Here is a 25,213-nt window from a genome sequence, read left to right on the forward strand (position 1 = left end):
AGCTATCTGTTTCATCTTAGCTGTCTTACCCAGATCATAATTGTCATTAATATTGCATAAATTTATTGTATAACTGCTGTGTGTGAGTTTTCTAACATCTGGATGTCAGTCCAAGGACCTAGAATTAATTTTTTATTTGTTCATTTCAAGACTTTCGAGTGAGCATTTAAAAATTATTTTTAATTACATTTTAAAAATTAATAATCATTTTCTACCACCCCTTCAGAAAAAAAAAAATCAAAGCAAAATCCTTGCCGCAAATATGCAGTCAAGCAAAACAGATTCCATTTTAACATGTACAAAAATGGAAGTTTCTGCATATTGAGAGTTAAAAATATATTTGCGTATATGATACATATGCAAATATTAAATATATTTACACATATTTAGATATGTTTATATCTATATATATGGAGATTTTAAAAAGCTCTCAATATGCCAAAACACACACACACACACACACACACACACACACACACACACACAGAGTTTTCCCCCTGCTCTGATCTAATCCATCATTTTGAATTTCTGTTTTGGCAGCTGCTTCTAGTTGTACCTCTAGTATCCTTGAGCTCCCCCATGTTAGCATCCCTGCTCTGCCCCTCTCATTCCAGATTGCTTGCTCTCCTTTTCATTTCCTCCATCACTCTGTTGGATGCTGTATAGCAGCTAAAGGAAGGATTTAGGTTTCTCCAGTTCCTTGCATTTCTGATTCCAGTCACTGTCAAAGCATCTCTCCAGGTAGTAAATCTTGCCCAAGCACTGAAATTCTCTTCAGTATGATTCTGGCTTTTATGGGCACATCACTTAGCTTTTATGTGCCTCAGTTTCCACATCTGTAAAGTGGGAATCATAATGACACCTCCCTCATAGGGATGTTTTAAAGATCAAATGAGTTGACATATGCATATGTATATATATAATACACACACATATAGCACACATATGCATATATATGTTTCATATATATGTGTATATATATATACATAAAATCACTTTACAGACTTTCAGGCGCTTTATAATACTATTTGTTGCTGTTGATTAGTCGGCCGACTTGCTGGTGTTTTTTCTGGTATTCCTGGCATGACTCCTCTTCCTCCCTCAATCAGCTGTTTTCATGTTTACCCGGGCTGGCCTTGGCTTCCTTGATTTGACCTTTCTACCTGCTTGCTTCCGATCCTCATTTTGTGCAGTTCTGGAATGGATGGGACAACTTCTTCGCTTCTCCTTTTTGAAATTTTTTATCATGCTTTTTTCCCTGGGTTTCCATTCACATATTTGCTAGAATTTTCATGACAGTTCCATGTTTCTTCTGTGACATTGCCATCTGTCCTGGATGCCTGACTTTTGCTTTCTGAACCATATTTATGTCCTGATGTGCACTCCTTTCCCTACCTCCATCCCCATCCCCACACTACGAACAAGGAAGTCTAACTGTCTGCCCTAGTGACTTAGTCTTAAACTTTATGTGACATTCTGTACTCATAGTCTCCCTGCTCTTTACCAAGAGGAGAAGAATGAACCTTAGAGTCCATATCCCTTCTTTAGCAGATGAGGGAACTGAGTCCTAAGAGTTCCCAAGGAACATGGCTTCCCAGGTCCCTGGCTCCAAATCCTGTTTTCTCTGCACTGTTTTTTCTCCCACACACTGCCCCATGCCATCCATTCTCTGGAAGTAGGGTTGGTTATATCACGGCTGTTACTCTAAGCTCACATACTTTCAGTGTTGTTTTCATTTCATTTTCATTTAAACAACATTCAGTTGTTCAGATGTGACAGACACTTGATCTTTACTAGCTGCGTGACTTTGTGCAAGTCACTTAACCCCAATCGCCTTGCCTTTCCCCCTCCAAAATAAAATACAATTTAAAATGTTTTAAAAAAATAACTTCTCTGGTGTCTCAGTGTGGTATGGATGTGATGTGGGTTCTTGAAGCCTATGCTGGTGCAGCACAAACCCTGGAAGTTTTGCTGAAGACCATTCTAGCTAAAGATGAAGAGGCATATCGTCAGTAGTCTGGCCATCTGGTGAAGACACCTTTCTGGCCGTGGCAACTTATGAAACACAGAAAAATAATAAAAATGATCCTTGGTCAGTCAACTGTGTGACCCTTTTTCTATGGTAGTACAGTAGGGTCTGAGGGATGGAGAAAGTACTAAAAACAGTGGGGTTTTTTTTACAGCTGTCGGTATTAAATGTAAGGTCTTTGTTCAATAACAACTCATAGCCATGTTGCTATTAGAGGTAAGCCATATTCATCTTTATAACTCTTGCTATAAAAGACCTTGATGTTGGGAAAGATTGAAGGCAAAAGAAATTGGGAACTCCAGAGGATGAGATGGATGGATAGTGTTATAGAATCAACTAACGTGAGCTTGGACAGACTTGGTAAGATAACAGAGGCTAGAAGGGGCTGATCTTGTACGTCCATGGGGTCACCAAGAGTGACTGAGCAACAGTCACAAACACTGTTTAGGTATATCTGGGACAGATAGTTCAGATGGACAGGGAGCTGGGCCTAAAGGAGGAGGAGAGAGTGTTAGATTGCTTTTAGGAAACTGCAAAGCACTTTTACTGACCTCAAGTATTCCCTAATAGCAGAGGCCTGTCTTTTCAATACAGCTGCTTTGCTGGTTTTGTTGAATGACTCCAATACCTCCAGAGAACTAAAGATGGACATCACCCAAAGGCAGTCGGAAATTCCAAAGAACAGGTGCAAAGAATGTCCCTGTTTTTTACATTATGACCCTCTGTAGTTTGCTTTTTGTTATTTCCTTCCTTATCCCAAGTGATAAACTATAGATTATAGAAATGCATAGCATAAACTTGTTAGTCTACAGACATAGGCCATCTATCAAATGAGAGCTTTCAAAATATAATGATTTTGTGTAGTAAAGTATTTAATTAGAAAAGGATGTGGACTGATCACATATCAAGTTTGAGGTATACTTGTGACAAACCGGAATTCTGCCCTGGGATCTGTGGAAGGTTTTTATTTTTAATTCCGTGTGTTAGAGGAATAATGATGACAACGACAGTTAACACTGATAGAGAAGTTTACTTTTTATGAAGCACCTTCTATACTTTATCCCATTTAATCCTCTCATAACAACCCAGGGATAGAGATGCTGTTATTCTCATTTTACAAATCAGGGAAACTGATCCTCAGAGAGGCTTAAGTGCCTGGTAAAAGCATCACACAACTTGTGAGTGTTTGAGACAGGATTCCAGCTCAGGACCCTAAATCTCCCTGACTCCAAGAGCAGCATCCAAGTGGAGCTAAGTGGGAAGAAAATTCAGCATAGACTCTGCCACAGACCATATGTTGGATAGAAATTCTTAAGGGGAAGAGGAAGGTACAAGTATTTATTAAGTGCTTACTATTTGCTAGGTACTGTGCTAAGTGCTTTTGATTTTGGGGAGGATGTGATCAAGAGTCACGCAGGATGAGGAGGCATGGATGGGCTGTGGTCTGTTGTTAGAAAGCTCTATATACCATATGGGTGAAATAATGGATGCGTTGAAATATACAGTTTTTTAGGGGGAAAAGCCTTACTTCTTGTAGATTGAATATCATTAGTACTCCTCTACCAGTATTAACTGTAAATGGTTTTAGTGTAAATGAAATTAAAATTAATTTTGTTTTGAGACAGTTTGGGGAATTTCATTAATACTACATAATACAATTGGGGTGTTGCTCAACAAGAGTTGGGAATCATGGTGTCTGTGGTTCATGTCATCCAGTGTATTTTAGGGTAGGTTAGTGAGGAGGGAGAAGGGCAGCTAAAGTGTCTTATCTCATGTTTTGTTTGTTTCTCCCTCCTCCCCCAGTGATGGTGCCATATGATATTAAGTGTGGGTTATAAAGCTTGCTAGCTAATGCACTTAGAATAAGGCTCAGAGGATGTTTCGGAATATTTAAACTGTCTGTCTGACAGTGTTTCATTACAACTGCTCATTATGAAGTCTGTCATTTGGTGCCATACATGAATTGAGACAACCAGCAAAAATCCTTCTCAAAGGAAATACTTAGTGTACAGAGAAAGACATGTTTAACTAAGTTAAATGGGTTGCTGCTTTCAATTTACAAGATAATAAGAAAAAATGAAAGAAATAATAGAATGTACGAGAGTCAGAATTTTGGAATGTATCCAAGATGTTTGAATAGGAAAAATCTGGCATGAAAGTGTGTGACTGATATTAGTGGGAAAACGCAGAGTTTGTGAAGGTAAAAAGAATTCAGACTATACAGATAAGTTCTTAAATCCCTACAGGCTCAATCAATCAACTAACCAATATATGTTCAGCACCGTCGATCCTCCGTACTTGCAGATTCCATGTTTGTGAATTGTCTGTTCACTCAAATTTACTTGTAATCTCAAAATCAATACTATCTGTGCTTTCTCTGTCATTAATGGACCTGGGCAGAGAGGTAAAAGATTGAAGTCACTTCATGTACAAATACCCAGATGAGGTTGAACAAGGTGACGATCTGCCTTCTTGTTTAAGCTCTCCCAACAGCTCTTTTGGTGGGTCTGTGTAGTGCCACGGGTGAGTTTTTTTAATTATGTTTTTTGTTGATTTTGCTATTTAAAATGTATATTGCTACAGAGCTTTCTAGTGTGCCTAAGCCAGGGAAGGTTGTGATGTGCCTGCAGAGAAATAAATGTGTTTGGTAAGCTTTCTTCAGGCAGGAGGTATGGTGCTGTTGATCATGAGTTCAGTGTTAATGAAGCAACAATATGGTACATCCCCCAAAAGGAAGAGGATATTCACTGCTCTGTACCTGAAATCACTCAGGAAAGCATTAAAGTAAATGTTGTGACCAGAGGATTGCAGAGACCTAATCCTGCATTCTCTTAGGAGCAGTGGTTTAATATTCACTAATTAATTGTTTGCTGTGACTCTAGAATTTAGTGTTGTCTTTGCCTATTAGATTGTAAGTTCCTTAAGGGAAGGGACTCTTTCTTTTCCTTATTTGTATCCCCAGTGCCTTGCACACAGCAGGTGCTTAGTAAATGTTAAATTGAATTGAATTAGTTGCGAAACATTTTTTACATCTAGTTCCTCTGATAAAGACCTCTTTCCTAAAATATAGAGAGAACTGAGTCAAACTTATAAGAATAAAAGTCATTTGATAAATGGTCAAAGGATATGAACAGGCAATTTTCATATGAAGAAATTAAAGCTACCTATAGTCATATAAAATGCTCTAAATCAATATTGATTAGAGAAATACAAATTAATACAGCCCTGAGGTACCACATCACTTCTATCAGATTGGCTAACATGACAGAACAGGAAAATGATAAATGTTGGAGATGTGGGAAAATTAGAACACTAATGGTGGTGTTGTGAACTGATCCATCCATTCTGGAGATCAATTTGGAACAATGCCCAAAGAGCTATAAAACTGTGTATACCGTTCGGCCCAGTAATACCACTTCTAGGTCTGTATCCCAAAGAGATGACAAAAATGGGAAAAGGACCCACATGCTCAAAAATATTTATAGCAGCTCTTTTTGTGATGGCCAAGAATTGGAAATTGAGGGGATGCCCATCAAATGGGGAGTGGTGGAACAAGTTGTAATATATGAATGTAATGGAATACTGTTGTTCCATAAGAAATGATGAGCAGGAAGACTTCAGAAAAAACTGGAAAGACTTACACGAACTGATGCTGAGAGAAGTGAACAGAACCAGGAGAACATTGTCCACAGCAACAGTAACATTGTGCAATGACTAGCTTTGATAGACTTGGCTCTTCTCAGCAACACAAGGATCTAAAATAATTCCAAAAGAGTCATGATGGAAAATTCTACCCATGTCCAGAGAAAGAACTATGGAGCTAAATAAAGATTGAAGCATACTATTTTCTTTTTCTTTTTTTTGTTTCTTTTTTCTTGTAGTTTTCCCCTTTGGTTCTAATTCTTCTTTACAACATGACTGATGTAGAAATGTATTTAATATGATTGTACATGTATCTATATCTATGTATCTGTCTGTCTATCTATCTGTCCATATCTCAGATTGCATGCCATCTTGGGGAGAAGGGAGGAGAGGAAAGGATAAAAAATTTAGAACTCAAAATCTTATAGGAGTGAATGTTGAAAATTAAAAATAATTAAATTTAATTTTAAAAATTTGAGTGGAATTGAATTGAATGATGAGAAAGAGCTGTGCCTGCTATATTTCAGGCACTGTGCTAGGCCCTCCATACAGACAAAAGCAAGACATCTGTTGCCTCCAAAGATTAGGGTCTTTGATGCCAAGGTGGGCAAGGGATGGAAAATTAGTGCAGGTAGGTGAGAATAAAGAAGTTGTTTGCAAAAATTAATTTTGACCAAAATCAAAGTGTAGTTTAAACCTTTCAACAATTACCTTTCCAGAAACCACACAGATAGAAGATCCCAGAAAACAATGGAGGAGAGAACAGGAGAGAATGCTAAAAGACTACCTTATGGTGGCCCAAGATGCTCTCAGCACGCAGAAGGAGCTCTACCAGGTGAAAGAGAAAAGACTTGCTCTGGCTCTGGATGAGTACATGCGATTAAATGATGCTTACAAGGAGAAGTCAAGTTCCCGCACAAGCTGTAAGTGTACAGTCTAATTTGGTTGTTCAGTAGCTCGGTACGCCCGATAAGAAAGGGAAGCCTACCCAAGTTGCTTCAGGATCTCAGATGGAGTCTTTATTTCCTCCTGCAAGTAGGAAAGGTATCCCAAAGATGCTCAGGGAAGGGAATTGTGCCCCAGATTTCTCATTAAGCTTCCTCAGTACCAGGAGGCTCCAGATAGCTCTTGATACTTTAGGTCAAGCTCTTGTGTTTTGTAGATCATATGTGCCTTTTCTAGCTTCATCTTCTTCCTTTTTTTGGCTGTCATTCTGAACCATTTCTCTACTAGTTACTTTCTCTGCAAGAATAAAGAGGAGAAAAAGGAGAAATCATTCAATTTGGTTATTCAAGAACAACTCTAGTGCACGCATACACACACACACACAGAGCTTATGGTGTTAGGGTGTTGAAACTATTGATCATAATGAGACTTTTGTTTCACACAAAGATTTTATTTGTCTAGGCTCTTTTTTCTGACTTATTATTTTGTCTGGACCCTAGAGCAGGGATTCTTAGCTTTTTTTGTGTTCTGTACCCATTTGGCCAGTTCATTGAAACCTAAGGATTATTCCTCTGAGTAATACTTGTAAATGGATAAAATAGACCATACAGGATTACAAAGCAAACCAGTTAAAATAAAGTTAACAAAATTTTCTTTAAAAGCTCACAGACTCCAGGTTAAAAACACTTGATCTGGAGTTTTAAAAGTGTTTTAGGCATAGCTGTGATAGATGTTAGAATACTCTACTGAAAAAGACGACTTGGAAGGACTGAATCTAGGGTGTATTCTCTTAGGTGAAAAGGAGTCAGTTTGAAGATGAATCTTTATTAAGTTTCTTTTATGACAAATTTCATTCTTTTTATTAAAGGACAATTTAAATTATGGTTGGATAGTGGATCATGAGTTTTCATATTTATTCCTTTTCTGAATAAGGAATGTAAAAAAGAAATTAATAGGCATGGTGATACTTAATGTCACTTTATAGGATCATAGTTTCATAGGGGGAGGGATGCTTTGGGATGAGGGGATGCCAAGGAAGGGATGGCATATTGCTTTCACAAATGCAGACCATACTTATACGATTTTATGAATCACTGTGGCCAAATAATCCCTGCCCTACCCCACAATGCTGTTTGGGATGTCGCTGTGCTGGTCCTCATATGACAAAAGCTACAGACCATTAATTTGAGACCTTCCTAGCATGGTTCATACCTGCCAGAGTTTAACTCCAGTGGTACAAATGTAAAAAATAGTTGTCCCCTCCATCCCATGATGAGGTATCAGAGTAGGCATCTCTTTTGAAGGTATAAAGTGAGAGTATCAGAGATATGATTATGGGTATTAAAGGTTATTTTTTTTCTTTCAAAAGTATTCTCAGGATCTTCATCCAGCACTAAATATGACCCTGACATTCTGAAGGCAGAGATCTCCACTACACGTTTAAGGGTAAGAATATTTCATATTGCTTATTCATATCAAATAATATTGCCAGAAAGGACATCCTCTAGGCTAATCTCACTCCAAAGTAGGCATTGGTACCATAGCATCTCTCATAGGTCTTCTGGTACCTGCTTGAACTGAATGACAGGGGACTCACTACCTCACCAGGCAGATCATTTAGGTTTTGGACAGTTTTAATTCATTTAGTTCTTCTTTGTATTAAGCTAAAATTTGCCTTTCTGTAACCATTGTCATTTATTAGCCTTCACTCTGCTTTTTGAAGCTACACAAATACAGCCCCCTTCCACATTATAGCAATTGTGTGTCACTTTTCATACTCCCCCATTCTTATTTTCTCTGAGCTGTGGCTCTCCAGCTGTTTCTGCTATCCCTCCTCCAAACCATTCACTATTCTGGTTGCCTTCCTTCCTTTCAGTTTGCCAGTTTTCCTGTTAAAATATGGCAACCAGACCTTAACATAGGCCTCCAAATGTCTTATTAATGCAATGTCTGTAGTAAAATTACTGTCTCGTTTGATCTCGCCACTGTACTTCATTTCAAATTAACAGAGTGAGAGGCTGCATTTCTGACAGACCCATTGTATGTGACTCAAATGGAGCTTATGATCAACAAAATCCCTAGATAGGTTTTAAAAAAAAGCAACATGAATAGTTAATAAAGTAGGTATCTCCTATTCCATAATTTTATTATTACTATTTGCTTTATTTAAAAAAAAACCATGGAAGGTGGGTACTTGTCATTTTCCCTGAGATTTTTTTCTTTGATAAGACTTGTGTTCCCACAAGTACCTAATTATGGATTCATAGAATTCATAGAAAATTCATAGAAGGCAGGAACCTTAATGATTGTCTAGGCCACCATCTTCATTTTATTTATTGTTTTAATGTTTATTTATTTGTTTTTAGTTTTTAACACTAACTTCCACAAAATTTTAGTTCCAAATTTTCTCCCCATCTCTCCCCTCCCCCACCCCAAAATGCTGTGCATTCTGATTACCCATTCCCCCAATCTGCCCTCCCTTCTATCTCACCTCTCCCTTCCCTTATCTCCATCTTATCTCTTTTCTAGTAGGGGAAGATAGATTTCTGTACCTCATTACCTGTATTTCTTCTTTCCCAGTTGTATGTAAAAACAGTTTTTAGCATTCATTTTTAAAACTTTGAGTTCCAACATCTCTCCCTTCCTCCCTCCCCACCCATCCCCACTGAGAAGGTAAGCAATTCAATATTGGCTATACATGTGTAGTTTTGCAAAAGACTTCCATAATAGTCATGTGTAAGACTAACTATATTTCCCTCCATCCTCTCCTGCCCCCCATTTATTCTATTCTCTCTTTTGACCTTATCCCTCCCCAAAAGTGTTTACTTCTAATTGCTCCCTCCTCCCATTTGCCCTCCCTTCCATCACATCCCACTCATCCCCTTCTCCCTTACTTTCCTGTAGTGTAAGATAGATTTTCATACCAAATTGAGTGTGCATGTTATTCCCTCCTTAAGCCAAATGTGAGGAGAGTAAGCTTCACTTTTTCCCTCTCACCTCTCCCCTTTTCCCCTCCATTGAGAAAGCTTTTTCTTGCCTCCTTTATGAAAGATAATTTGCCCCATTCCATTTCTCCCTTTCTCCTCTCGATATATTTCTCTCTCACCCCTTAATTTTATTTTTTTAGATATCATCCCTTCCTATTCAACTCACGCTGTGCACTCTGTCCATATATATATATATAATCCCTCTACTACTCAAATACTCCAACTACTCAAATGCTGAGACAAGTTTCAAGAGTTACAAATATTGTCTTTCAACGTAGGAATGTAAACAGTTCAACTTTAGTAAGTCCCTTATTATTTCTCTTTCTTGATTCTTGTGTTTGAAAGTCAAATTTTCTATTCAGCTCTGGTCTTTTCATCAGAAATTCTTGAAAGTCTTCTATTTCATTGAATGACCATTTTTTCCTCTGAAGTATTATACTCAGTTATGCTGGGTACTTGATTCTTGGTTTTAATCCTAGTTCCTTTGACTTCTGGAATATCATATTCCAAGCCCTCTGATCCCTTTATGTAGAAGCTGCTAGATCTTGTGTTATCCTGATTGTATTTCCACAGTACTCAAATTGTTTGTTTCTAGCTGCTTGCAGTATTTTCTCCTTGACCTGGGAATTCTGGAATTTGGCTACAATATTCCTAGGAGTTTCTCTTTTAGGATCTCTTTCACAAGATAATTGGTGGATTCTTTTAATATTTATTTTGCTCTCTGGTTCTAAGAATATCAGGGCAATTTTCCTTGATAATTTCGTGCAAGATGATGTCTAGGCTCTTCTTTTGATCATGGCTTTCAGGTAGTCCTATAATTTTTAAATTGTCTCTCCTGGATCTATTTTCAGGTCAGTTGTTTTTCCATTGAGATATTTCACATCTTCTGTTTTTTCATTTTTTTGGTTTTGTTTTGTTATTTCTTGGTTTCTCATAAAGTCATTAGTTTCCATCTGCTCCATTCTAATTTTTAAAGAAGTATTTTCATCAGTGAGCTTTTGAACCTCCTTTTCTATTTGACTAATTCTGCTTTTTAAAGCATTCTTCCTCTCATTGGCTTTTTGGACCTCCTTTGCCAATTGAGTCAGCCTATTTTGAAAGGTGTTATTTTCTTCAGCATTTTTTGGGTCTCCTTTAGCAAGCTGTTGACTCCCTTTTCATGATTTTCTTGCATCACCCTCATTCATCTTCCCAATTTTTCCTCCAACTCTCTTACTTCATTTTTCACAATCCTTTTTGAGCTCTTCATGGCCTGAGACCATTGCATATTTATTTTGGAGGCTATGGATGCAGAAGCCTTGACTTTTAGGTCTTCCTCTGATGGTATGCATTATTCTTCCTCATCTGAAAGGATGGAAGCAAATACCTGTTCACCAAGAAAGTAACCTTCTATAGTCTTATTTTTTTTTTTCCTTTTTGAGGCATTTTCTCAGCCAGTCAGTTACTTGACTTTTGAGTCCTTTGTCAAGAGGAGGGTATACTCTGGGGACCTGGAAGTTCTCAGTTCCTCCAAGGTGGTACAATCAAGGGAGAGGAGTGTGCTTCTCTCCTGGCCTGTGCTCTGGTCTGGGAGCAATCACAAGCACTCCTCTGCCCAAGATCTGCAAGTAAGATTTCTTGTCCAGAGCCTCCACCAACTCCACCAGGCAGTGCTCCTCCTCACCCCAGGACTGCTACTCAGGGCTGAGATCCAGATCAGAGGTTCAATTCCCCCAGGGTCTTCAGGCCTAGGGCTCTAAAAGGGACACTGTCACCATCTGGGTCTGGGGCTAGGGCCAGACCCTGCTCCTTTCTCACCCAGGTGAAAAACCTTTCTCAATGATCTTTGAAGCTGTCTTTGGTGTTTGTGGGTTGAGAAATCTGGAAACCACAGCTGCTGCCCGTGATTCTGCACTCTGAAGCCTGCTCTGGTCCTATCTCTGCTGCACTGCACAGCCAAGACTGGACTATGCTCTGCTTCCAACCCGTGTGATAGACCTTTCCTGTCAGCCTTCCAGGCTGCCTTGGGCTGGAAATCTCTCTCAGTGTGTCATTTTGTGAGTTTTGCTGCTCTAGAATTTGTTTAGAGTCATTTTTTATAGGTATTTTATGGGCTATGGGGGGGAGTTTCTGCAGTTTAGTCCTTCTCCTCCACCATCTTGGCTCTGTCCTCCACACCATCTTCATGTTAAAGACAAGGAAATAGAGGTCCTAAGAGATTAAATGATTTCCCCTATGTCTGTTTTCCATTACACCACCCTTCCTCAGTTACCCAACTCCTTGGTGCATTCTCATCAGCTGACAATACCATCTCAAAGTGTGACTAGCTCCTTCCATTTTCACCATTCTTTTCTTCTACAAATAAATAGAAAAAGAGTAGTACTCTTGTCTTCATTTTCAGCAGTTCCCTCTAGGAACACAGGACACTTCTCTTTCCTGAAACTAGAGACATGTAAACTCTTGTTGTGTTGAGTTGTTTCCATTTCGTGTCTAAGTCTTTTGCGTGACCCCATTTGGGATTTAGTTAGAAAGATACTAAAATGGTTTGCTATTGACTTCTCCAGCTTATTTTACAGATGGGGAAACTGAGACAAACAGGTTTAAGTGACTTGCCCAGGGTCACACAGCTCATAAGTGTCTGAGGCCCGATTTGAATTCAGGTCTTCCTGACTCCAGGCCCAGTGCTTTATTCACTGCAATACCTAGTTGCTCATACAGAAAGACAGTTGATGAAGTCTACAAATCCTACAAAGGTAGGGCTTCTTGGGAATACAGAGCATCCTGGCTCCTAAATCCTATAGAATTTCGTGTCTTTGATAGCCTTCATTATTTGGGAGAGGGGAGAAGTAGCAGCACCAGTGATCAGATTACCAGTATTGGGTCCTTCTCTAATGCTGGTTATTTCCAAGTCTATATTGTTTCCAGGCCTGAGTGACTTAGGCATTGTGGGAAGGAAGAAAAACTAGCTAATTAGTATTGTGTGCCTACCTATTCTGCCTGAAAGACTAAAATGCCCTCTTGTCATCTCCCTCTTGTACTCCTCTGATCAGTGTGTTGGAGGTCTTTAATAGTTGCTGATTAGCAGACCTGATTGCAATTTAGTGATATCCCACCTCACCCCTTAAGCCTGAGACACCGCAGTTATGGATCTGTGGTGGATAGAGCACTGGGTCTGGATTTAGGAAGACTTGAGATCAAATTCCACTTTAGAGACTTATTGACTGTATGACCTTGGGCAAGTCATTTAACCTGTGCCTGCCTCAGTTTCCTCAACTGTAAAATGGGAATCATAATAACACCACTTTCCAGGGTTTTTGTGAGGACCAAATGGGATAACCTTTGTAAAGTGCTTGGCACAATCCTTGGCACATAGCAAGTACTTGAAAAACTCTTGTTCTTTTCCATTTTTCCCCTTATCGGATATAAGCCCTTAGATACGAATGGTATAGAACAATTATGCCAAACACAAATAAAAATGGCTGCCACTGGTCCCTATACAAGAATCCTTGCTTCTGCTGGACTCTAACTTTTATGATACAATCATTTAAAAATAAAGTTTTCTACTCGTATTTTGGTTTTTGCCACATAAGAATTTACCAGTAATCATCACGCCTTCTCATATACAATTGTACTTTCCCTTAGAAAAGTAATAAAATATAGCCAGACTTTTCATGACTACATGAGAGCCAGAAAGAATGTGGTGATGAGGAGATCAGAATCTCTAATCCAACTGCTTCGTTTTTCAGATAAGGAAACTGAAACTCAGAGAGGCCTCAGAAATTTTAAATGACTTTTCCAAGGTTACATAGATTCTAAGTTAGTATTTGAACCCAGGAGCAGCTAGGTGACTCAGTGGATAGAGAAAATGCTGGGCCTGATGTTAGGAAGACTCATCGTCCTGAGTTCAGGTGTGGCCTTAGACACTTACTGGCTGCGTGACTCTGGGCAAGTCACCTAACATTGTTTGCTTCAGTTTCCTTATCTGCCAAGTGAGCTGGGGAAGGCAATGGCAAACCACTCCAGTACCTTTGCCAAGAAAATTCCCAATGACTCATGACTGAAAACTATTGAATAGCAAAGGCAAGCTTGGACCTCAGATCTGTTCTTTCCTTGAAAGGTTACAGATGTGGTCTTAGGCCCTAGAGCAGGCCTTCTTAGCCTGGGACTTTGTGGGAATTAAAAAAAAAACCCAAATTATGTGTGTATTATGGATATGGACACATGTGTACACATACGTGTACACACACAGCTATTTTTTCAGTGTAATTGGTTTCCTTTGTAATTCCATGTACTTTATCTTATACATTTAAATCATTTTGAGGAGACATTAGGTCTCACCCGACTGCCAAGAGGGTCCATGATACACAAAAGTGTTAAGAATTCCTACGTTTGAGTATCATGTTCACCTTCACCTCTCAAACAATTTTCCTTACCTCCTTACTAAGAAGAACAAAGTATGTTCTTTCCAGAGCTGTCATCTAGCAACAACATTAATCACTGTTTTTATTTTTTATTTTATTTTTATTTTTTATTTTTTTTATTATTATTATTTTATTTTATTTTATTTTTATTTATTTCACTTTTAACATTCATTTTCACAGAATTTTGGGGCTCCAAATTTTCTCCCCCTTGTCCCCTCCCCCCACCCCAAAACACTGAGCATTCTAATTGCCCCCATCTCCGCTCCGCTCTCTTCTCCATCATTCCTCTCTGCCCTTGTCTCCATCCTCTCCTCTGTCCTGTTGGGCCAAATAACTTTCTATACCCCTTTACCTGTATTTCTTATTTCCTAGCGGCAAGAACAGTACTTGGCAGTTATTCCTAAAACTTTGAGTTGCAACTTCTTTTCCTCCCTCCCTCCCGTCCCCCTCCCTTTGGAAGGCAAGCAATTCAATATCGGCCAAATCTGTGTAGTTTTGCAAATGACTTCCATAATAGTCGTGTTGTATAAGACTAACTATATTTCCCTCCATCCTATCCTGCTTCCAATTACTTCTATTCTCTCTTTTGATCCTGTCCCTCTCTGTGAGTGTCGACCTCAAATTGTACCCTCCTCCCCATGCCCTCCCTTCCATCGTCCCCCCCACCCTGTTTATCCCCTTGTCCCCCACCTTCCTGTATTGTAAGATGAGTGTGCATTTTATTCCTTCCTTTAGTGGAATGTGATGAGAGTGAACTTCATGTTTTTCTCTCACCTCCCCTCTTTTTCCCCAAACTAAAAAAAATCTTTTGCTTGCCTCTTTTATGAGAGATAATTTGCCCCATTCCATTTCTCCCTTTCTCCTCCCATATATTTCTCTCTCACTGCTTGATTTCATTTTTTTTAAGATATGATCCCATCCTATTCAATTCACTGTGCGCACTCTGTCTTTATGAGTGTGTGCGTGTGCATGTGTGTGTGTGTAATTCCACCAAGTACCCAGATACTGAATAGTTTCAAGAGTTACTAATATTGTCTTTCCATGTAGGGATGTAAACAGTTCAACTTTTATAAGTCCCTTATGACTTCTCTTTGCTGTTAACCTTTTCATGCTTCTCTTCATTCTTGTGTTTGAAAGTCAAATTTTCTTTTCAGCTCTGGTCTTTTCATCAAGAATGCTTGAAAGTCCTCTATTTCATTGAAAGACCAATTTTTCCCCTGAAGTATTATACTCAGTTTTGCTGGGTAGATGATTCTTGGTTTTAGTCCTAATTCCTTTGACTTCTGGAATATCCTATCCCATGCCCTTCGATCCCTTAATGTAGAAGCTGCTAGATCTTGTGTTATCCTGATTGTATTTCCACAGTACTTGAATTGTTTCTTTCTAGCTGCTTGCAATATTTTCTCCTTGACCTGGGAATTCTGGAATTTGGCCACAATATTCCTAGGAGTTTCTCTTTTTTCAGGTGGTGATCGGTGGATTCTTTCAATATTTATTTTGCCTTCTGGTTCTAGAATCTCAGGGCAGTTTTCCTTGATAATTTCATGAAAGATGATGTCTAGGCTCTTTTTTTGATCATGGCTTTCAGGTAGGCCCATAATTTTTAAATTGTCTCTCCTGGATCTATTTTCCAGGTCAGTTGTTTTTCCAATGAGATATTTCATATTATCTTCCATTTTTTCATTCTTTTGGTTTTGTTTTGTGATTTCTTGGTTTCTCATAAAGTCACTAGCCTCCATCTGTTCCATTCTAATTTTGAAAGAACTATTTTCTTCAGTGAGCTTTTGAATCTCCTTTTCCATTTGGCTAATTCTGCTTTTGAAAGCATTCTTCTCCTCATTGGCTTCTTGAACCTTCTTTGCCAATTGAGTTAGCCTATTTTTCAGGGTGTTATTTTCTTCTGCATTTTTGGGGGTCTCCTTTAGCAGGGTGCTGATTTGTTGTTCATACTTTGCTTGCAAGTCTTTTATTGCTCTTCCCAGTTTTTCCTCCACCTCTCTAACATAATTTTGAAAATTTTTTGAGCTCTTTATGACCTTTTCCCAGAACTGATCCCATTGAGTGGGCTGAGATGTAGAAGCACTGACTTCTGTGTCTTCCCCTGATGATGAGCACCACTCTTCCTCATCAGAAGGGAGGGGAGAAGAAACCTGCTCACCAAGAAAGTAACCCTCTATAGTCTTGGTTTTTTTCCCTTTTCTGGGCATTTTCCCAGCCAGTGACTTGACCTCTGAATATTCTCCTCACACCTACCTCGCCTCTGGATCCTCCCAGCCAGCGAGCGCTTGGGGTCTGAGACTCAAATGCTGCTTCCCAGCCTCAGGGCTTTGGGCGGGGGCAGGGCTGCTATTCAGTGTGAGATCAAGTTCAGCTGCCCCGGTGGGGGCAGGGCCACCTCACGGGCTCAGTTCCCTCAAGGGGTTTATGCACAGACTTTCAACAATGTATCCGGGCTCCTGCCTGCTTGGGGAGCCCCGGTCTGCTCCCACCTCTGCTGCTGCCTCCTAAGGGGGCCTGAGTTATGGGGGCACCCCACTCCCCTCTCGACCACCAAAGAGACCCTCTCACCGACCCCCGTCACCTGTGGGTGGAGGGACCCACGCGGCCACTGGAGATCCCGTCCCTGAAGTCCGCTCGGATCTGTTCCTCTCCGTGCCGGGGCGGGTGCAGGGCTGGGCTGGGCTCTGCGTCTGTAGTGCAACGGACCTTTTGCGAGAGGTTTGCAGGTCCCTCTGGAACAGAAATCTTATCCGCTCCACTATTATGTGGCTTCTCCTGCTCCCGAATTTATTGGCGGCTCTTTACTACAGATATTTCATGGGCTGTGGGTTCAGAGCTAGCGTATTTGTGTGTTTCTACTCCGCCATCTTGGCTCCGCCCCCTAATCACTGTTTTTGATCTAATTTCTGTTCTCTAGTGTCATATGCAATTACAATCATCGATACGTTGTTTTCTTGATCTACTTTCCTTGTTCCACACCGGTTCCTATAAATCTTCCTGGGTTTCATGAAATTCCTTATATTATTGTGACTGATACTGTACTTACAGATTCATGCCATTCTTTAATATTCATCATTTATCATGTGCCACTCCTTCCATAGTTTGTGGTTACATATATTTGTCAGACAATTTTCTGTGCAGCTCCAGTGATTTCTTTAGACATTCGCTCTGTTCATCCTTCTTGACCCCTATTCTGTTTTAGGGTATTTATGCATGAGACTTTTTTTCTCCAGTTTTTTTATACGGAAAAATCAATGTCTGGTTGGTTGTGAGGGAAGAAATGCGTTTAGGAAGAATGTTCTGTTGTTAGTTTTATTACTATAACATTTCATTAAATACTTTTGCTTTGAACTAAGTAAGCCCCCTAGCTCATTCATAAAATTTAGCACATTGGTGGAGGCCTGTGAGCTATCATTTGAAAAGGATTCTAACCCACAAATACCTAGAACCAGATATAGTTTCTGTACATCATTGGATGAAAGAGGTTCCAGGTACTACCTTCAAATGTTCCTTCTGCATCTCTTCTTTGATTCTCACCAAACAGTGTGGTATGATAGACCATTGGACTTGAAGTCTGAACAGACTTAGTTTTCAATCCTGGCTCCTGCATGTTCTGGTTGCATAACCTTGGGCAAATTAATTTCTCTAAGCATTAGCTCCCTCATCTGCAAATTTTTTATGATATCTCAAAGAGTACAAAATGATTTTTATTGCACCTCTATATTTATAGAAATGTTAGGGGGTGAAGCCAATGTGGCAGAGTAGAAAGACACACCTACTCTAACTCTCCCCCCATAACCCACAAAATACCTGTAAAAAATAACCCTAAACACATTTTAGAGCAGCAGAGTGAAACGACAGATTGAAAGAGATTTCCAGCCCAGGATATCCTGGAAGATGGACAGGAATGCACTGGGCTCAGAGCAGAGTGCAGTCCAGCCTTGGCCATGTAGCGCAAGCTGGTCTCAGGGTTGGAAACCCTGCAACAGCTACAGTTCCCAGATTACTCAACCCCCAAATACCAAAGACAGTTTCAAAGGTCAATGAGAAAGCGCTTTCACCTGCGTGAAAAAGGAATGCAGTCAGGCCCCAGCGGCCCTAGGGTGGCAGCAGTCCTGTGCCACAATGTCCGTTTTAGGAGTCATCCGCCAAAAGCCCCTGGGGTAGTCAAGCAGCTGATCTGAATCTCAGCCCTGAGTGGCACTCCTGGGGTGAGGAGGAGCACGCTGGCATGGTGGAGCTAGAGGTAGTTGTGAAGAGGGAACCCACCTCGCAGATTCTGGGCAGAAAAGCTCTATCACACTGGTCTCTGAGCAGAGTGCAACCCAGCCTTGGGTGCGGGGCATCAGCAGGAACAGGACTGGAGCAGGCTTTGAGGGGCAGCAGCTGCAGTTCCCAGATTGCTCAACCCATGAATGCCAAAGACAGCTTCAAAGATCCTAGGTAGGAAAGGTTGCAGTATCTCCCAGACCAGACCGCAGGCCAGGAGAGGAGTAAACTCCTTTCCCTTGATTGTGCCACCTTGGAGGAACTGAGAACTTACAGGTCCCAAAAGTATACCCTCTTCTTGACAAAGGATGCAAAAGTCAAGTAACTGACTGGGAAAATGTCCAAAAAAGGGAAAAAAATAAGACTATAGAAGGCTACTTTCTTGGCAAACGTTTTTTTCCATCCTTTTGGTTGAGGAAGAACAATGCTTATCTTCTGAGGAAGAACTGAAAGTCAAGTCTTTTGCATCCAAAACCTCCAAAATAAATATGCAATGGCCTTAGGCCATGAAAGAACGCAAAAAGGATTTTGAAAATCAAGTAAGAGAGTTGGAGGAAAAAATGGGAAGAAAAATGAGAGGAATGCAAGAAAATCATGAAAAGAGAGTCAACAGCTTGCTAAAGGGGAACCAAAAAAGAAGATAGCATCTTTAAAAATAGGCTAACTTGGGATGGAGCGAAGATGGCAGAGCAGAACGTTGCACCTCCCACAACCCATAAAATACCTGTAAAAATTATTCTAAACAAATTCTAAAGCAGCACAAGCCCCAAAATGACAGAGTGAAAGAGATTTCCAGCCTAAGGCAGCCTGGAAGGCTGACAGGAAAGGTCTATCATACTGGCCGGAAGCAGAGCACAGTCCAGTCTTGGTCGTGCAGTGCAGCAGAGACAGGACCAGAGCAGGCTTCAGAGTGCAGAATCATGGGCAGCAGCTGTGGTTCCCACATTTCTCAACCCACAAACACCAAAGACAGCTTCAAAGGTCATTGAGAAAGGTTTTTCACCTGGGTGAGAAGGGAGCAGGGTCTGGCCCTAGCCCCAGCCCCAGACGCTGTGTCCCTTTTTGGAGCCCTAGACCTAAAGACCCTGGGGGAATTGAACCTCTGATCTGGATCTCAGCCCTGAGTGGCAGTCTTGGGGTGGAGGTACACTGCCTGGTGGAGTTGGTGGAGGCTCTGGACAAGAAATCCTAGTTGTAGATCCTGCGCAGAGGAGTGCTTGTGATTGCTCCCAGACCAGAGCACAGGCCAGGAGAGGAGCACACTCCTCTCCCTTGATTGTACCACCTTGGAGGAACTGAGAATTTCCAGTACCCCAGAGTATACCCTCCTCTTGACAAAGGACTCAAAAGTCAAGTAACTGGCTGGGGAAATGCCCAAAAAAGGGAAAAAAAAATAAGAGTATATACTTTCTTGGTGAACAGGTATTTGCTTCCATCCTTTCAGATGAGGAAGAATAATGCATACCATCAGAGGAAGACCTAAAAGTCAAGGCTTCTGCATCCAAAACCTCCAAAATAAGTATGCAATGGTCTCAGGCCATAGAAGAGCTCAGAAAGGTTTGTGAAAATGAAGTAAGAGAGTTGGAGGAAAAATTGGGAAGATGAATGAGGGTGATGCAAGAAAATCATGAAAAGGGAGTCAACAGCTTGCTAAAGGAGACCCAAAAAATGCTGAAGAAAATAACACCTTTCAAAATAGGCTGACTCAATTGGCAAAGGAGGTCCAAAAAGCCAATGAGAGGAAGAATGCTTTAAAAAGCAGAATTAGTCAAATGGAGAAAATAGGTCTTCAAAAATTAGAATGGAGCAGATGGAAGCTAATGACTTCATGAGAAACCAAGAAATTACAAAACAAAACCAGAAGAATGAAAAAATAGAAGATGATGTGAAATATCTCATTGGAAAAACAACTGACCTGAAAATAGATCCAGGAGAGACAATTTAAAAATTATAGGACTACCTGAAAGCCATGATCAAAAGAAGAGCCTAGACATCATCTTGCATGAAATTATCAAGGAAAACTGCCCTGATATTCTTAGAAACAGAGAGCAAAATAAATGTTAAAAGAATCCACCAATTATCTCGTGAAAGAGATCCTAAAAGAGAAACTCCTAGGAATATTGTAGCCAAATTCCAGAGTTCCCAGGTCAAGGAGAAAATACTTCAAGCAGTTAGAAAGAAACAATTCAAGTATTGTGGAAATACAATCAGGATAACACAAGATCTAGCAGCTTCTACATAAAGGGATCAGAGGGCTTGGAATATGATATTCCAGAAGTCAAAGGAACTAGGATTAAAACCAAGAATCATCTACCCAGCATAACTGAGTATAACTTCAGGGGAAAAATGATCCTTCAGTGAAATAGAGGAGTTTCAAGCATCCCTGATGAAAAGACCAGAGCTGAATAGAAAATTTGACTTTCAAACACAAGAATGAAGAGAAGCATGAAAAGGTAAACAGGAAAGAGAAATCATCAGGGACTTACTAAAGTTGATCTGTTTATATTCCTACATGGAAACATAATATTTGTAACTCTTGAGACTTTTCTCAGTACTTGGGTAGTTGGAGTGTTTGTACAGAGACACACACACATACACGTGTGTGTGTATACATATATACACAGAGAGCATAGGCTGAGTTGAATGGGAAGGGATGATATCTAAAAAAATAAAATTAAAGGGTGAGAGAGGAATATATTGGGAGGAGAAAGGGAGAAATGGAATGGGACACATCTCATATAAAAGAGGCAAAGAGGCAAGAAAAAACTTTTTCAATGGAGGGAAAAGGGTGGAGATGAGAGTAAAAAACTGAAGCTTACTCTCATCACTTGTCTTAAGGAGGGAATAATATACGCACTCAATTTGGTATGAAGATCTATCTTATACTCCAGGCAAGTAGGAGAGAAGGGGATCAGTGGGGTATGGGGGGGGCGGGAAATGATAGAAGGGAGGGCAAATGGGAGGAGGGAATAGTAATTAGAAGCAAACACTTTTTGGGGATGGACAAGGTGAAAAGAGAGAATACAATAATGGGGGAAGGATAGGATGAAGGAAAATATAGTCTTTCACAGTATGACTATTGTGGAAGTCTTTTGCAAAACTACATATATATATATATATATATATATGTGTATATATTATATATATATATATACATATATATATATGTATATATATATATGTATATATAACCTGATTGAATTACCTGCCTTCTCAGTGGAGATGGGTGGGGAAGGAGGAAGAGAGAGATGTTGGAACTCAAAGTTTTAGGAACAAATGTTGAGAATTGTTTTTCCATGCAACTGGGAAGTAAGAAATACAAGTAATGGGTTATAGAACTCAATCTTGCCCTCCAAGAGAAGAGAGAAGATGGGGATAAGGGAAGAGAGGGGTGTGATAGAGGGGAGGGCACATTGGGGGAAGGGGTAATTACAATGCACAGCATTTTGGGGTGGGAGAGGGGAGAAATGGGGAGAAAATTTGGAACTCATAATTTTGTGTAAATGCATGATAAACACTAAAAATAAATAAACATTTAAAAAATAAGTTAATAAATCATAAAAAAGGAGAAATGTTAAATATAAGACTAGATTCATGGTACAAGAAAAGGGAAGAGGGGATAGGCAATTATTTGTAGGGCTGGAAAAGACATAAGACTTAATGTACAAAGGCAGGTAGAATCTGGAAAAATAAAGGAAGTACAGAAATTCTGAGGGTAAGAATAATCTCATATAAATTGCTTTCAGTCCATGCCCTGATAGCCAAGATGTTAATTTAGAGTCTGTAGGCTTCTCTATGTAAGTAATCACTTATTGTCACTACCTTTTGAAATGTTGGTTAGATATCACTTGAAACTCTTATAAACTTTATAAGTGTGTAAGTAGTTCTTAGAATAGGATATTCCAGCATCAAAGAAATTACCTTGGTACCATGTTTTTGTTTTTAACTACAATAGATGTAGTCAGAGGAATATTGCCCCAGGTCCAAGTATGATCCAGATCAGAATGATAGCTCTTCAAAAAGCAAAAAATACATCAAATGCAAGGCATCTTATAAATCTATTTTGCTAGTTTTTCTTAAGTTATATCATAATTAATCTTATCAGTGTTTTGAATTTTGGTACCAGATTGGGTTTTTTGGTAATGCTTCTTTTAAGGCTTCAGAATAGCTTTTTATCTTAAATTTGTCAGGACCTTACTTTCTTCAAGTCCCTTTGCCAAAATACCTTACTTGAAATCATCCTGAGAGGAATTTTCTTCATTGACTAGATCAGAGTTCCAATGGGCCTCATCCTGTGGGCTTATATTCCGTAGTTTTCTGAAATCCTTCATGGAGAATCTAACCTGGGCACTGAAGGCCGTGTGGTTGTTCAGAGTATATCTTGACACTCCTAAATCCTGTGAAAGTGGGATTTCTAGGCCCAAGGGTACAAAAGTAGGAGTAGTTCATTGGTGGCAGTTGAGGAAGGGCAGGTCTTAACTCAGTATACAATTAGAAAGATCATCCATGTGTGGACTCTTTCAGAAATGAAATAGGGCTGCTTTGTGAGGAAATGAGCCACCAGTCTCTGAAGGGAAGAATGCTTGTTGGCAATATTATACACAAAAGTCATGCTTTAGGAGGTTGGAGTAGATGTCTTGGGAAGTGCTTTCTAGCTCTGAGAGTCTCTTATCTCACTGACTTTAAGAAACCTTGTTTAATTAAGAAACTAACTCCATCTACTGTACTAATCTTTACATAAAATGGCCTTAACGTAAATACTTTGTTCTTAATGGAAGTTATTAACACAAATTATTATATAAACGGACAAATATAAGAAAAGTTACAGTATCGATATTTTCTTTCATTCTCAGTGTTCACATCATTGTGGCTCAAGAAGTCATCTTAAAACTCAATATATCTGAAACCAGACTCATTATCTTTACCTCCAAACCCTCACCTCTTATCAATTATTGCTGTCCCATTACTGTCAAGGACACCACCATCCTCCTAGTCACCTAGTCTTCCAACCTACGTGGGTTTCATCCTTAATTCCTCATTCTCTCTCCATTTTTCCTCTCCTCCCCCCAATATCTGATCAGTTGTGAAGTCCTGGCATTTGCCACATCTACTTTCTCCTCATCTCTTATATGTACATCCTCTCCTCTGCAGTGCTGCCATTATCTTCCATGCATCATGTCCTGCCTGAACTATTGCTGTTCCCTTCTTCTGCTTGGTCTCCTTGTCTCCAGTCTATCTTCCAATCAGCTGTCAAATTGATCTTCCTAAGGTTTTGTTCTGATCATGTCAACCCCTTTATTCTCTTAACTCCAGTGGCTCCCTGTTACTTACAGGATCAAACAGAACCTGGTCTTTTAGTCTTCTTATCTCTTATTCCCCTTCATGTCCTCCAGGATCCATTGACACTGCCCTCTTTGCCATTCTCCAAACAAGAAACTCCCTTTTCCACTTCATTCTGGGCATATTCACTAACTGTTCCCTATGCCATGAGTTCTTTTCCTCCTCATTGTCATCTCCTTGCTTTCCTGGCTTCCTTCCAGTCTCAGCTAAAATCTCACTTTCTGCAAGAAGCTTTTCTCGATCCCCTTTAACATCTGGTGCCTTGCTTCTGAGATTGTCCCCACATTATATTTTCTATATCTTGTTTGTGCATACGTGATTTCATTAGACTGAGCTCCTTGAGGTCAGGGATGGTTTTTCCCTTTCTTTTATTCCTGGTATTTTGCATAGTGCCTAGTATATAGTAAGTATTTAATGACCACTAGTTGACTTGACTAAAGGAAGTTTGGACCATGAATCTGTTTTGATTGTCTACATTTTGTTGCATGGAATCATTGAGAAGAAGGGGATTTAGTAAGTCTTACTTTCCCTGCCCTGATTTCTTAATGATTTCAGAACTTAATGATTTCAGATTTGGGTATTTGGAATATAGCCATATTCCTTTTATTTTTAAATAGATTGACAGGACGGATATAGTAAGTTTTACATTTGAGGAAAATGAGAGCTTAAGAAACTTGTTTAAAGTCAAAGAACTATTTTGTGGAATCATGCTTTTTTAAAATTAAATTTTATCTATCTATCTATCTGTCTGTCTCTCTGTCTGTCTGTGTATCCATCCATCCATCCATCCATCTATTTATTTTATCTAGCAGCTTCACAGGCAGGACTCTGTCTTAAGAGGACAGGTGAACCCTATCCTGGAGTAAAGCAAAGCTTATGAGACGGCGCAGGAATAGTTAACTTTATTCCACTGGAAGCTAACCTAATGCAACTAGAACTGGGCAAAACTTTTATATGTAGGGATTGCTCTGGACCCTAGTCTTAGGGAGATCTTTCATGGTAATGTGTCTTTATTTCCTTCTGAAAAGTGATGTAGTTTTAGAGAGGTTTCAGCTCAGTTTTCTTACAAGTCTCGTGAGTTCATAGTCTCTGCCTGGGAACCTTAGCAGTGGGTCTGTGTTTAATGAATGGGAAAGCGTCTAGACCTTTGAACCTGACAGTGTGGCTCTACTTTTTTCATTAAACTGTTCTGAAGCTTAGAGATAATTTATTTATTCACTACTTTCATAAATATAAGGATACTTAGTTAACTTTTTCTGGTCATATATACATCCTTTCTTTTTCTTAAATGTGCAGATTGGCCAGATATAGCAATATTCCAAGCTGTTTGGTCCATTTGATTCTTTGGAACTGATGGATGGTGCCCTGACTGGTTTTCAGAAGGAACCACAAATCACAGAATCTCAGAGTTGGGAGGGACTTTAGAAGTCACTTAGTCCCAATCATACATGAACAAGAAATCCATCTATAATACATCAGACAAGTAATAGTCTAATTCAGCCTTTACTTGAATACTCTCAGAGAGGCAGAATACAGCACTTCCCAGGGCAGACCATTCTACTTTCCATAGCTCAGATTGTTGGGAAATTTTTCTTTGCATT

General features: G+C 39.7%; 1 protein-coding gene across 10 annotated transcripts in view; it reads left to right on the top strand.

Moving 5' to 3' along the window:
• WWC2 (WW and C2 domain containing 2) overlaps nucleotides 1-25,213 on the top strand; it is a 257,956-nt gene that overhangs the window by 129,664 nt on the left and 103,079 nt on the right. For 5 of the 10 annotated variants that reach the window (XM_072625437.1, XM_072625441.1, XM_072625439.1 and 2 more), the window contains 2 exons: nucleotides 6,391-6,594; nucleotides 7,986-8,062. The exons of the other annotated variants lie outside the window; for them this stretch is intronic. In XM_072625437.1, the coding sequence (XP_072481538.1) occupies nucleotides 6,391-6,594; nucleotides 7,986-8,062 (281 nt within the window). The remainder of the gene's footprint in view (nucleotides 1-6,390; nucleotides 6,595-7,985; nucleotides 8,063-25,213) is intronic. 10 annotated transcript variants of the gene reach the window in all.

This window comes from Notamacropus eugenii, chromosome 7 (genome assembly GCF_028372415.1).
Source record: "Notamacropus eugenii isolate mMacEug1 chromosome 7, mMacEug1.pri_v2, whole genome shotgun sequence".
NCBI classification, from domain to species: Eukaryota; Metazoa; Chordata; class Mammalia; order Diprotodontia; family Macropodidae; genus Notamacropus; species Notamacropus eugenii.